The sequence below is a fragment of the Phaethon lepturus genome, unplaced genomic scaffold, assembly GCF_000687285.1.
Source record: "Phaethon lepturus isolate BGI_N335 unplaced genomic scaffold, ASM68728v1 scaffold16833, whole genome shotgun sequence".
NCBI classification, from domain to species: Eukaryota; Metazoa; Chordata; class Aves; order Phaethontiformes; family Phaethontidae; genus Phaethon; species Phaethon lepturus.
This window is the reverse complement of record NW_010527136.1, coordinates 29,293-43,549: the sequence shown is the minus strand read 5'-3', so window position 1 is coordinate 43,549 and position 14,257 is coordinate 29,293. Positions and strand designations below refer to the sequence as shown.

The following is a 14,257-nucleotide window of genomic DNA, read 5'->3' as shown; positions in this document are numbered from 1 at the left end:
TTCCCTACTCGGTGCATGAAGGCTTGCTCATTCTTTCAGCATCATCCAACACTCAGAAACACAGTTTGGCCACCATTAGTAGCCTACATGGACATGGTTGTAAACAGCTGCAGCAATATAATATTCTACGTACAGTTATATAGTTATATAGTATTAGCAGCTTATGAGTTACATCCTAGATGTGTTTTAACCAGTGTCTGTTCCTTTTCTTCTACATCACATTTCAAGCTCATTTAGAAAGTAAACTTACCCCAACGTGATACAAGCCTCTCGCACTACTTGAGAACGCAGGTCTTTAGCAGATAATTTAAATGCTCCATCCAAAAGTCTTAAGTGTTGGAAGAAGTTATCATATTCTGCAGCTCCAGCCAAAAGTAAGGAGCGGATTTTTTTCAACTGTTAGCACCGTAAGAGAAAGCAGTGACTGTTAATGAGCAGTAAGTCCAAGGACAGTTATGTTCAGGGCTGGTACTTGGTTTCCAGGATCCTTGTACAACTGTTCTTCAATATGCATTGAGGAACTCTGTTCTTAAAGTCTAAGCAATTTCATTATTTCAGATCTTATACTCACATACTAAGTACGATAATACAACTACACTACCTGTTTTAGGAATCCAGAAGTGTTGCATACAGCTACTCAAACTGTATTGTTAATAACTCAAACATTACTTTTTAAGTCAAAAGATATCTTAACAGTTCTCCTTTATTCCCATAAGAAATCACCTATTAACAACAGCTTCTAAAGCTTAGGTCCTCTCACAGTTGACTATTGTATTAAAAAGATGGTAGTCTTAAAGGGCATGGCTCATACACAGATCTGAGTAATACTGACTTACATTTAGAGTATGTCCATTGACTTCATTAAAATAATTATCTGGCTCTAGTAGAAATGGAACCCTGACCCCATCAAAATGTGAAATTCTCTATTAATATTACAGGGGCCACCATTTTAACTTATAGACATTCTTTTGGACATCTTCACAGGCTCCCATGTATACTGATGCATCAGAGTGCCTCGATGTAAGCTCATTTACTCAGCATAGCAAAGAAAAAAATTGAAGGAAGCTAAATCAGCAGAGTTTGCCACTCAGATCTGTAATACAGGACTTGACAGATATGTCGAAGTTGCTACACCAGTGATGAAAACCTACAAGCGTAGACAAGATCATGCATCTATATCATGAAAACACAGCTTAAGTCAGTAAATAAAATTCAGTCTTGGCAGGCATGTAACATCTGATTTTCACTTCCACAATTTCCCACATAGTTCTTCATTCACGATCTAAGCATGTAAATTCTTTCTGAACTATTTTACACCTCCTTTTGCAAAGGTATAGATAAGTTCCCTATAACCAAGTGATTTTCTGCTTCATCATAAAGTTTTGAGATATTCTGAATAGCACTTCTGACATTTTGATTTCAGCATCTGCTAGAAAATTTCTAGCTTTATGTCTGGATTTCCTGCATGACTTCCAGTTCAGCCTGATGCCATCTTGACAGGTTCTTGTATATCAAATAGCATTTTCCTTCACAGATGTAGTTTAAATTCAGTCTCATAAGGAAACATTTCCCCCAAGCTTGGGGGAACATAACAGATGTTCACCACTTCAACCACATTCTAGCCTTACTCTGAGATTCTCTCAGTACCCTCTTCAAGGGATTAAGCTCAGTGTAGGAAAACCTTATATTAAGAGAGTTCATATCTAAGTTCACTACTTACCGCAGAAACTCTCTGCTCCCAGTCGTGCTTATCATCTGATAGTATCTCTCTTATTTTGTTTATCGATTCCTCAAGATCCCGGCTCGAATAAATCTGCAAATTTAAATACAGAGTAGGACAATAACGCAAGATTTACTCCAGAAAATCAGATCATTTCCCAACTACATTCTTACATCCTTTGCTCCTCAATACTTAAATGTCATGTGCTAGCCTTGGATACAGCTGGCCTTCCATAATGCAAAGAATTTACACCCATTTCCTGCAATCAAAAATTACTAAATGACTACAAGATGATTAAAGTATCATCTTTTACTATTTTATTTTCACAATTTTAAGCAGCACTCCTGCAGCTACTAGTGGCTATATTAGTGAAGACCTACGAAAGATCATGAGTGGATACATGTGCTGTTCACCTGTCCCAAAAATAAAGCTCTGGTGAAGGACAGGGGATATGTGACATCTCAGGTATGCAGCTAAATCTACCAGCAAACATGCACTATCCAGTTGTGGCACTCACAACAGCAGTGATCCCAGACACACAAGTTGGCATTATTGCTTTCAGTTCCCAGATGGTACAGATGAAGTGTAGAGAGGCTTCTGCTGGCTTCGGTTTTTGTTTGAGCAGATTGCACTGTGCAGCATGCACATCCAGTTCCAGCTCCATGTCCGTTCTTGTGATACCTCCATCACAACCGTCCCATCCCCATTACCTCCACTTTTGAGGGTTTCACATAACTACTGGCAGATACCACCATTTAAGACCTTCTTCCTTCCAATTTCCAACTTGCCTTCCCCTTGAAGAAGATTTGCCAACATCACAATGAAGCACAATTTGCCAGAGATTAGGACTAGATCCCATATCCATCTTCTGCTTTTTAGTATTGTGTGTTTTAACACGTACTTCTACTTACCTGAACCGTTGGGACATCTTCAAATGCCTTAATGAAGTCTTCTTCATCCACAGCACCTGCTCCCTCTTTGGCTGCTGACATACAAATGAAAAAGCCTTTTCAATCTTCTTATCAACAAGAGAATCAATTAAGAAACCACCAGCTATCAAGGCACCTAATCAGGAAAAGTTGACTATTCATGCAGCCTCTGAGTGCTATAGATGTAATGAAAGTAGAGACAGGGAAATTCAATGCCAGGCATAGCTAGACATTCACAGCATCCTTCAACTCCTAGGCACAGGGGCCACATTAGGGAAGTCATTACAGTAGTCACGCAACAGTTATGGGACACAGTCTGAAAGATGAAAGGGAATATTTACTTTAATTATATGGGAGATTTTATTTTAAAGGATTTAATCCTATCTGTAATAGATGAAGATGCAGATCTGACAGGGGAAAACACAGACAAATGATAAGGAAGATAAACAGTCTCTGGAATACTAATCAGAATAGAGACTGTCTGACAGAGGGAACTTTACCCATTTCTCTAGGTCACATGTAGAATTACAATCACATGTAGAATTACTGCTCACATTCAGAATTATTGCTCAGTTTTCTTTCTGCACCTTCATTACCAGCAATGCCCAGAGGTCTTAGAAGAAAGCCAACGCATCAGGTTTAGATTGCATGGGCTGAAGTTTAGCATGTAGCCGTAAGCAACCTGCCTCTGTTCAGCTAAAGAGTTGCAGCTATAAAGGCAAAAATTGACACACTGCAACACTGACATGATTTACCCATAGCCCTCAGTGCATATCCACACAGATCCAACCTTTCACAAATGCAAAACTCATTATAGGGATGTGGGGACTGCTTGAAGATTCATCCTACCCAAGTCTGGTCGTGGCATGCAGACATCGTACACGCAATGATTTCACAGGGGAAAATGTGTTACTGGGTCCTGGGGCCAATCTGGAAGTCCTTGCAATAAGCTCAAGCATGAACTCTATAAACATTCCACATAAAGGTCAATTCATATATGCTATTGGCTTACTTGAAGACTTGGAGCCCAGAGCTGCAGACCCAAGTCTGCGGGTAGTCCCCATCCCAACTCTACGTGAGTTTGCAGGGGCCTTTGAAGATGTAGAGGAGCTAGCTGAGGAAGGTCTGTTCCCATCCACGGAGTCTTCATCGTCAAAAATTTTATCTGCCAAAAAAAAAGCACACTCAACTATAATTTCGATGAAGCAAAGGGATGTCCCAAGGAACATGCCCACACAATGGCAAAAATGCTGCATGTTCAGGTTTGCTCTGCCAACTCTCGTCTCAGCAGTGTGTTCATGCTAGAAATCCAGTTATTCATGAATGACCACCAGGCTACTGAAACCAATCCTTTTCTATTCCAGCCACTATGTTATAAACCCTTTCAATGAATGCATTCAAATAAAAAGAATAAACTTCAAATCTATAGCAGAAAGATGCAAGCCACTGATAATACTTGGGGTGTCTACGGTCTGTATCTCTGATGTTTATGCTTCCAAGAGCTATTTTGCGATGGGCTGCAGTGAAGCCAAGACCATGAGCAAATCCAAGATCCAAGTGTGGAGGGGATCAGGCAGCACAGGCTGCCCTGTAACATCCTGCTAAATGCCTGCACCAGATCGAGAACAAACAGGGTAAGCCAGGAAAGATCGCATGGCAACACCTACGCTGTTGATAAACCACAGACCATTTATCACAGAGGCATCCAGAGCTACAAATCCACTTTAACTTTTCAAATGACCACCAGAGATTCTTTACAAGCAAATAGAAAAAATTACCTCAAATTCATAAAAGCCATAAGGTGAATTAAAACTTATTGAATCCTCTGTGTACGTCTAAAGGGAACTGCAGCCTCTACCTCCAAATGCGAACATAAATTAACTTAGAATGAATTACAGTCACTTTGATTCTCAGTGAAGGTCACTTTGATTCCAAAGGAGTGCTTATATTGCAGTTTTACACAGATTAGCTAACCCACTTTAAAAACCGGCCTTAGGTTGAAAGGTGACAAAGTGTTTGGACAGCTGATACAGATGGTGCACATTATTTATTGAGGCCAGAAAAGCCACTTCAGTCCCCATCATTTAGCTTCTCCACACTAAACACTTCATTCAAGATTTGAGACCTGCTTCATGTCCATTCCTCTCCAACAGTCCAAGGCATGCACCCACTCTCCATCGTTTCAGGAACATTGCCTTTGCAAAATTTCACTTGGCAAAAACTCAAGCAGGTGCTTTAATCCATCCCTATTCAAGAAAGCACCTGGGAATATCTAGTAACAAATACAGGCTCCTAGTGACACTAGGAGTTAACACTAATGAGTGAAATTCAATACAGATTGAGCTTTCTGAAAGTAAGAAAACAAATAGCAGAGACATATTCTAGGGGAGGCAAAAGAACAGAAAGAAAAGCCTGTACTGTCCTCAGCACAACAGCCGTAAGGAGTTTTCCCTGCCCAAAGTCGCATTGGCTCAGTAACAGCTGGGCACAGGAGAACCATCAGAAATCATTTAAAAACCTAAACCCCACATTTCTGGTATGCACCCATGCACATGATGCCATGCTCCAATCACAGCACAACACTGAAGTGACAGGTAGACAGCAGCAAAGGTTTACGGTTGGACTCGATGATCTTAAAGGTCTTTTCCAACCTGAATGGTTCTATGGTTCTATCCAGCAAGTTAAGAAAGGTAGCTTGCAAGGACATCTCTCCCCTTAATTTTGACGTCCAAGCAGTCTTGGAATATGGGAATGGGCTAGGAAAAGAGTAACATCTAAAGGCAAGAGGTAATATAATAACAAGTACTTGGACTGCTGTTCAGCCAAAAGTGAACAAGAAAAAAGTGGACATACAAACTTTAACATCAAGAAATGTAAGGTCACACAGCTAAGGAGAAGAACTAAGCCACATTTAGGATGTGGGTGCTCTCTAACTCAGTGCCCTAAGGCAGCCACAGAGACTGTACTACCTCCGTATTGACACCGGTCATGTTCTGACACACCTAATTCAAAAATAATTTGAAAAGAGCTCAGGGAAGAACCGTGAGAACAATTAAAGGATTGGAAAATATGTTTTTAATTAAATTACATGAAAATTCACTGCAGGGCACTGTTTAGCCTGGCCAGATGCTTAACAAGTTGCTTGATTATATTTTGTGTTAACACAGCAACTCAAGATTTATTAACACAGTTTTCCAGTGTGATTTAACACTGGTTCTCACCTAATAAAAAAATATATAACAAGGCCACTTGCTGGAGGTTAAAAATAAATGAAATTTCTGAATTGTCTTTTTTTCCTCCCTTTGTTTTTTTAAACCTCTATTTTTTGCAATAAGCAGAGGACTGACTCCCTGCAAGGTTAGGAGGTGCGTCACCCAGCGAATAATACCACAGGCAGTTCTTAAAAAGCAAGATTGATCCCCCCCCCCCTCCCCGAAAGATGCAGTCTAGTTCAAACATGAATTATTACAAAAACATTATTCGGTGAGAGTTGTACGGAAGGTCATGGCAGATCAAAACAGACTTTAAAACATGTAATCTCTGAAGCCTCTAAGAAGGGGTTTAAGCGATACAGAAAGATTTGCACAGACCTTGAATACAAAAACTTCTGAGCAAAATTTGCCCCAATTCCATTTATTTCAAAAGCTCATATAGATATTAGGCAAATGATTTTTTGTCATATATATTACCAGCCAAGAGAAAGCCAGACACACTCAAAACAAAAGATACTTCACTACCTCACAACCACTTTCATCTGGTAATAAAATTCTCCATCAGCTGCATTTCAGGCTGTCTAGATGCAGTCTCAGGTAACTCACTTCCTCTTGTATCTGCATTTCTAAAGACTCACCCCTCTGAAGAGAGAAGAGGGTGTGGTTTGCTATTTCATATAATAAATACAAATTCAGAAAAACAGACATTAAGAGGATTGCACTCCTGTAGCATTTTACCAATTAAACAAGCTATAATTTCATTTAAAACAGGGTTTTCCGAACGTTAGCTAAAAAATCAACACTCCAAAACACCAACCAGCCCACCCACAGTTTTGGGGATGTTTGGATTACAACCACATCTTCCTGTTCATTGAAGTCTACAAACTAAACATTATATATTTATCAAATCCAAATACCCCTTCAATAACCCAACAGCATTTTCTCATCTGAGCAGTGCAGAATGACAGCGCCACATTCAGAACTGCACATCAAGTCTTCCAGCAGCACGTGTGCAGGACAGAAAGAGAAACAAAGAACAGAAAGAAACCTGACCATGGAAGTACAGAAAATAAGAGAAAAACAAGCTACTATACATTATCATTAAAAAGCCTTTTTTTACGCCCATTCACTGACTCCTGTTCACAATAATCATTTGAACTAGGATCATATTTTTTGCAGCTTATCTGGAAATAAGGTGGTAAATTCAGCATGGGTGTAACTCTCATGACTCCGGCAGAGGTGCACTGAAGCGGAATCAGTGCCACGATTTAACATTAAATAACCATTGATGTTCTCCCACCCCAAGCCCCCCCAGCGCTCATTTCTAAAGGCCATCTAGCACTCTCCGTCAGAGACATGCCCTTATAGAAGAGGCCTTTGTCTCCTTACTACTCTGCTCTCTTAGAGAAACAGAGAATGCAGTTTGCTTTACATTTTTCAATTCCTTTACATTATTTAAGAAGAAAGAAAAATTGCTTACAAGTACATATCCTTCTGCAAATAAGCTTCCTCAACATTCCTTCATATTTTCCATACCGTGCCCAGATGTAACAGTGCTTCACAGAGCGCCGCGGCTTTCAGTCCAGAACATAATCAATCATTGCCCCTCGTATTCATTAAGCATGCTGTCTTCACACGTGGATTTAAACAGCTATGGCTTCAGTGCTCTCTGCGACTGCGGCTCGGCGGGATTCTCATCAACACCCATCTCAGCCCCGGAAACTTTGGTTCACTTCTAGGAAGGAAATTCCCTGCTAGCGAGGGGAACCCAAGACGAATAACCCAGGACGAAGCCAAGCTGAGTCTGCCTGGCTGGGCTGGTTTGCGCTAGGATCCAGCCTGACTTTGTCCCCTGGGAAGCGCTAACAGGAGCATCTCAACAGCTGTCATCGTTTGTCCATGACGAATAAATTTAGTCATTATTCATTTTAAAGCGTAACCCCTTCAGGTCTGGGCAAGGTGTAAAATGGGGAGAAGAGACTGTGCTGGTTGTTCAGGAAGCACAGAAAACAAGGGCCAGCATTTCCCCTGCCAGAACTGCCAGCCTGGGACCTTTTAAAGCAAAGTGGTGGAGTCTCAGATTTCCTTTCCAATGAAAGGAGGTGCTTTCTGGCTTTTAAAAAGTTTAAGATGTTGGATTCAAATCTTCTAGTTGTTTGTCTGTAAGCTCTAGAGAAGATAGCTACCCTGTAGTGACTACAGATTGGGAAAAGAGCTTACAATCATGTCTGTTCCTAACGAAGACACGCTGCTGTGGCCCTCAGGTCTGACTCTGCCAAACGGTACTAAACTTGCTCCGGCCCGGCTGTGCACACTTACCATATGTCCCATCTCCCAGTGTCAGGGCACTTGAAGTATGCAGGATGGATACAACTTGCAAGTATCCCTGCATCTTTCTCATGACCACCTCCCTTTTGTGTGCAGATGAAGGTGGATGGCACCGGAGAAACCTGCCTTCCCATCCACCACATGGCGTCCTGCCCTGGAGCAGACACACAACTGCTAAAGCTGACAGACATTTCTGCACATCGAAACGCCATGCTCAAGGCCTACTAGGTGGGCAAAGCCCAACTCCTGAAGATCCGAGAACTCCCTGTAAAAGCTAAAAGCTAAGAACATACACAGGCAAACCCACTGATGCCAACGAACACGGGACATGTTCCTCCTCACTCCATTAGCCAATGTTCTTCAGACAGACACCCCAGCTCATGCCCTCCCCCAAGGCCAGCACCCCCATCACCAGCTGTGACTCCCATGGAACATGAGGCACAGTTCACTCCTCTCTGCAGGTGTGTCCCACCAGCTTCCAAGCAAGACAGCTTCAGCCGAGGTTAAATGCCTTCTCCCATTAGCACACATCAAACCCATGCATGGCTTAGCTGCAAGCCTGCCCAACCCCAATATAGGTATTGCACACGTTTCTCCAGGAAAATGAGCTTATGAACCCACTAAAGACAAAGGGACATGTATATGCTCCTCAGCAGGATTAAATGTTTAAAAACAAAGGAGTTGCAGCCACACGCAGAAGTACGCAGGCACAGCATGTCATTAGGGTTTCTCACTTGGCCATCTCCCACAGTGTCCCAGCTGCTCTCTCCTGCCCCAGCCTCTCCTTCCCCACCCTCCACACAATGCACAGTGTTTTGAGCCTTTAAAACGCTACTTGCTTGGGCTCAGTGACCCCGGTCAGCCCCCCCAGTGCCACTCGCCACCTCTCTCCCCTTGGGTCCAGTTCCCCCAGGTTGACCCAGCCACCAGCTCCAGGCCCAGCCCACCCCTGCTGCCGCCTTCTGGCCCAACTCAATGAACCACTTCATTGATCTTCACAACTGGCTTTGAAGTGGATTCCCAAAAACCTGACCTCAGCGGGACCCCTCCAAGGGCTCACCAGGACTGAGTCAGCCACAGCAATGATCATGTCCGCAAGGATATGCATATCACCATTACTTTGGCTTCTTTCTCTTACCTCACATATGTTGAGGTAAACTAGAATATGTATAATTGTGGGTGAGAGTTTGCCTTCTGAATAAGGTTTCTACAGTGTAAATCTAGACAATATATTTATGACCATAATAAATACAATAAGCAATAATGGCTGCCATCAGCCACAGGTAAAGTGGTACTTGGAGACCCAAGCCAAGAATGCCATGCCAGGTACGTGGATAAATGCTTTTTATTTTAATAATCCTTCTAACACCTACATGCTTTTCTTTAATCCAAAATGTTTCAGTTCTTCCTTAGCTAGGAAAGGTGACACATCATCTTGGCTGCTGCCTCATTCTGTCTAATTATACGCTAAATGAGGCTGCTCATAACCTAACAGGTCTTCAACTGCTATCATAAAGGGAAAGAAGATTCCTGAAAGATTTAACACTTGGAATTGTTTTCTGCTCCAAATACATCATATTTACACAGGCAGTTGTTCTGATACACATGCTGCTCAGTCCCAAGCACACAGCTACAGCAATTTCAGAGTATTGGTGCCTGCCATCCCTCTGTGCAAGCAGAAAAACGAAGCACATTTCTGTTAGTGAGGAACCCTGTGTTTATTAAACCAATTCCAGTATGAGAAAGTGAACTGAGGAAATTGAGGTACACCCTGACCTGACCACATCCAACACCAGACTAGGCAGACACAAACCACATATGGAAAGTAAATTCCAACTTCTACCTGAGAAAATAAGCAATAGCCTTGGCAACATTCAAAATCTGCTCTCAAGGACTGGCCTGGTAAGTCTGACAAAATCTTCCTGCAGAAGACTAACCTGAAATCATGCAACTCATGACTCATTCAAGTTACTTTTCTGATGGATATTATAATTTTCAATCCTGGAATCAGACAGCTCCAATTTAAATTGTATCCATGACAGCTGCAGGGAAGCTTGAAAACAAGAGCCTTAAAGACTTGAAAACAAGAGACTAATAAAAAGAATTCAATATTTATGAGCCTGTTTGCTTCAAAACATGTTTTTTTTAAAACCATAAGGTTGACAATATTAATGCTGTCACATTAACAAGCCACTGCACGCACTCTCTAATAGCATATGAGCATTAACACGACCAAGAACACAGCAAAGTGCTTTTCAGAAACTTCTGTTCATAAAACTAATGCACCTGCAAATGTGAATTTTTAAGAGCTAGCGAAACTGTCAGACAGTTTTCAGCAATATGCAAGTTTCCATTAGCTTTAAGTAGATTTAGAAAAGAGGTGGTACAAAAGTTTCACATGTCTACAAGCTTTGTAAAATTAAGTAGCAATAGGAGACAACAAAATAGTTAAGATACTGAGCGAAGGAGCAACAGCTCAAACAGCCAAAAGAATTCACAAAAGCACCGAAAGCTGCTCCATAAAAATAGCCAGGATTTATTAATTTTGCTAATTACTTTAGTACAATTCATACAGGCACCTAAACAAGAATCACAAACCCATGTGCCAGGAGCTGCACAGACGCAGCCCTCACAGAATCATTAAGGTTGGAAAGGACCTTCAAGATCATCAAGTCCAACCATTAATCCAGCGCCACCATGACCCCTAAAACATGTCCTGAAGCGCCACATCCACACATTTTTTGAACACTTGAAGTGATGGTGACTCCACCACCTCCCTGGGCAGCCTGTTCCAATGCTTGACCACTCTCTCACTAAAGAAATTTTTCCTAATATCTCATCTAAACCTCCCCTGGCGCAAACTTGAGGCCATTTCCTCTCGTCCTATCGCTGGTTACTTGGGAGAAGAGACCAGCGCCCTCATCGCCACAACCTCCTTGCGGGTAGTTGTGGAGAGCGATAAGGTCTCCCCTCAGCCTCCTCTTCTCCAGACTGAACAACCCCAGTTCCCTCAGCCACTCCTCATAGGATTTGTTCTCCAGACCCCTCACCAGCTTCACTGCCCTTCTCTGGACACGCTCCAGCACCTCAGCATCCTTCTTGTAGTGAGGGGCCCAAAACTGAACACAGTATGCGAGGTGCAGCCTCACCAGTGCCGAGTACGGGGCACAATCACTTCCCTACTCCTGCTGGAAGTCACCCATAGTCATCCACTCCTGCTGGAAGTATTCACCCCATACTGATTAAAAAAAAAATACCGAGACACAGACGTGCACACAAGGTAAAAAATAGTGAGAAGAGAAAAAGATAAGGATCCATTTTCCTCCAAGTCATCCTTGGAAATACAATATTCCCACAGCGCCCTTTCTAGCCAGCCACACAGCTTTCCCCCAGCCCTCAAGAGCACCAGGAAATCCACAACACCTACCTTGGAAAAAACACACCCACCCCAAAAGCCCACATGTTTACATCAAGTTTCAATTCCAAGAGCAAAACCAGCTTTTCCCCACCCTGCACTCACCCTCCCATTACCCAGCGGTTGGTTGTGAGGCCTGGCAGGGCGCCCGCCCGCCTTTCACAGCCAGGCTGTCGCTGCAGGGAGGGTTATCGCCCAACAAACACACCAACGACCTCAGAGTCTATCAAAGGCTCCACAGCAGGGTCTTATTTCTGTCTCCCACCGCCGCAGCTTTCCCTGCTGACTGCACGTGGGGGCCCTGCCCCTGTTCTGGCCCCTTGAAAATACCCCTTAAACTACAGCAGGTAGAAAGGCGCCGGCAGCAGCCCTTATTTCTCCCTCCTCGCACGCTCAGCTCTCATTAGCACCATCTTCCCAGATAAAAAAGCAAAGTGGGCCATATACCCTGAGGCCTAAGGGTACCAATCAATGAGAAAGGCTATTTATACAGGATGGGCCAGGGGGAGAGTCAGGAAATACCTTTTTCCAGAGCTACAGGAATTAATGGCCTATCGCAGGACTGGTATAGCTGCGGCAAAGCATTCCTTGATGCCTAAACACAAGGTAAAGCACATGGTTTTCCATTTTAGTATTAATCCTCTGTGCTGCACAGTGGCGATGTTGAGGTTTCTCCTCAGCCTTACTAAGGTTTAATTATTTAGGCAAATAATTACATAAAAGAAAGCAAACTCTTCTGCCTTTGTTCACAAGACAGCAAAATTCAGTTCTACAGAAGCACGGCAGCTCCCTCAGGCACCGCCATACGCACACGCGTCAGCGATGCGTCAGGTTGAAGAGCAAGCAATGAACCTTTCCCTTCCTCGCCCTCACCTCCAGGTTTTAGCGGACTCCCTGTACTTGCCGGAAAACTTACGGCCACAGCCTGGACTCCGCGTGCTTGCGGCGAGCCTCTGCTCTGTCGGAAATTCGGGCAGCAGGCAAAACGGGCAGCGGCACCATCCAGCTACTGCTCACCCACACTACACCCACTACCCCAGGCAACAGCTTCCTTTGCCTTGGTCTGTGGTCGACCTTGCACAGTACTTGTTCTAAAAATTATATAAACGTGATTAAAAGGCACAGCCACTCAACAAGCAGTATTTGTTATTATTTTAACACATGAATAAACTGAAACAGAGTTGCTGAGGGGCATTCTCAAGGGCATGAAGACTTCAAGGGCATTGCCAGAACCTGGATTAAGCTCCATTCCTAATCATATGAGGTTTTTCTAAATCACTTTTTCTACCTCCTACTAAAGGTGAGAATAGTGTCCCAAATATTTTCTGATTTCCCCAATATTCTCTTCAAAACTGTTTTTTTCATATTCAAAAAGGACATTTGCAAGTGGCTCAGAGAAAACAAGAAGTCACATCACATGGTATTAGAAAAAATACATTTTAATTTTAGTTGTTCTTGACAGGTTGCTTGAAGTTCAGCCACACTTGAAATGGAGTTCTCTGTGTTTCACAGGGTTGGTACCCCGGAATGCTACAGGAAAACAGCTACCAGAAACAGTGCTAAACTGAGCTCCCAGGGAGAAAGCTGCTGACAATGGTTTCGGTTTTCTTCGCCAAAAACCACTATGAAAAAGCAGATACCTGGGGAATCAATAGGTGAAGTTGTGTCTTACCTGGATCGCATATACCCTATATAAATAAAGTGAATTAAGAGGCACAGCCGGAATCTGAAGCCTTTAAAGGGACAGATGCTTTCCCACCCATGAAGGAGGGGAGCGCCGCCTGCGGAGCGAGCAGGTGCCCCCAGCCCCACTGCCCAGGTTCAGGTTTCCAGCTATTAGCACCATCTGCTGCCATGACATCATAGGAAGCGGCATCTTCTCCAGCCAACGCGCTCCCTGAACAATCCCTCTGCCCGCTCGGGCAATTACCACAAGTGTAGTTATGCTGACTGCTCTAACACTCATCACTGGCGACAAAAGGAAATTACGCTCCATATCGCTCTCCCTTACCACTTCCACACGGGCTGCTCGTTTCCTACACGTGCAGGGCACCAAGGTGTAAAGTGTTGACAACTAGAACCCAGAGCTGTATTAGGCAGGAAAGAGCATCCTGACATTTTTAGGACACAGCACCGTTACAAAAAAAGGCCAAAAGCACCTTGCTCAAGTTATCACAGAGCACACTGCTGGGGGCAGAAATGGTGCAGGAGACCCCACTTCCAGCCACCACAGAACACCCTCCCTGCTGCAAAGCCTGCTACTGCACACAAGTCCTGCGGCAGAAAGCTTTCTAGGAATACCTAGAAGGACATCACAATGCCAAACTGCAGCCTTGTTTCCTTTTGGGATGGGTCTTGGAGGATAACTGGGTCTGTAAATTTAAGCCAATAGGATGTGTTGGAGGGACCGGGGGAAGCTGTAGCACCGGCCCTGTCCGAGACCTTCGTTTAGGTGTATTTACAATTAGTAACAGAGCAACACACTGCCTGGCACTTCACATTTGCCCGGGGATGACCCTTTATGAGATAGTGGGGCATCCTTGGCTTTCCAAGCAGCCCCCTCGGAGCCAAGAAGCACGGCGTGTGCAGTTAATTCCTGAGCAAGGCTGTCAGCCTCCATCTCCTGCGCAGCCACAGAAGAGGAGCCATGGCT

General features: G+C 43.5%; 1 protein-coding gene across 1 annotated transcript in view; it reads right to left on the bottom strand.

Moving 5' to 3' along the window:
* Positions 1-14,257, bottom strand: part of LOC104617866 (CLIP-associating protein 1) — a gene marked incomplete at both ends in the record, with an annotated part of 63,867 nt that overhangs the window by 21,167 nt on the left and 28,443 nt on the right. Inside the window, 4 exons of the mRNA XM_010283301.1 lie at positions 251-396; positions 1,721-1,813; positions 2,632-2,705; positions 3,662-3,814. Coding sequence (XP_010281603.1) covers positions 251-396; positions 1,721-1,813; positions 2,632-2,705; positions 3,662-3,814 — 466 coding nt within the window. The remainder of the gene's footprint in view (positions 1-250; positions 397-1,720; positions 1,814-2,631; positions 2,706-3,661; positions 3,815-14,257) is intronic.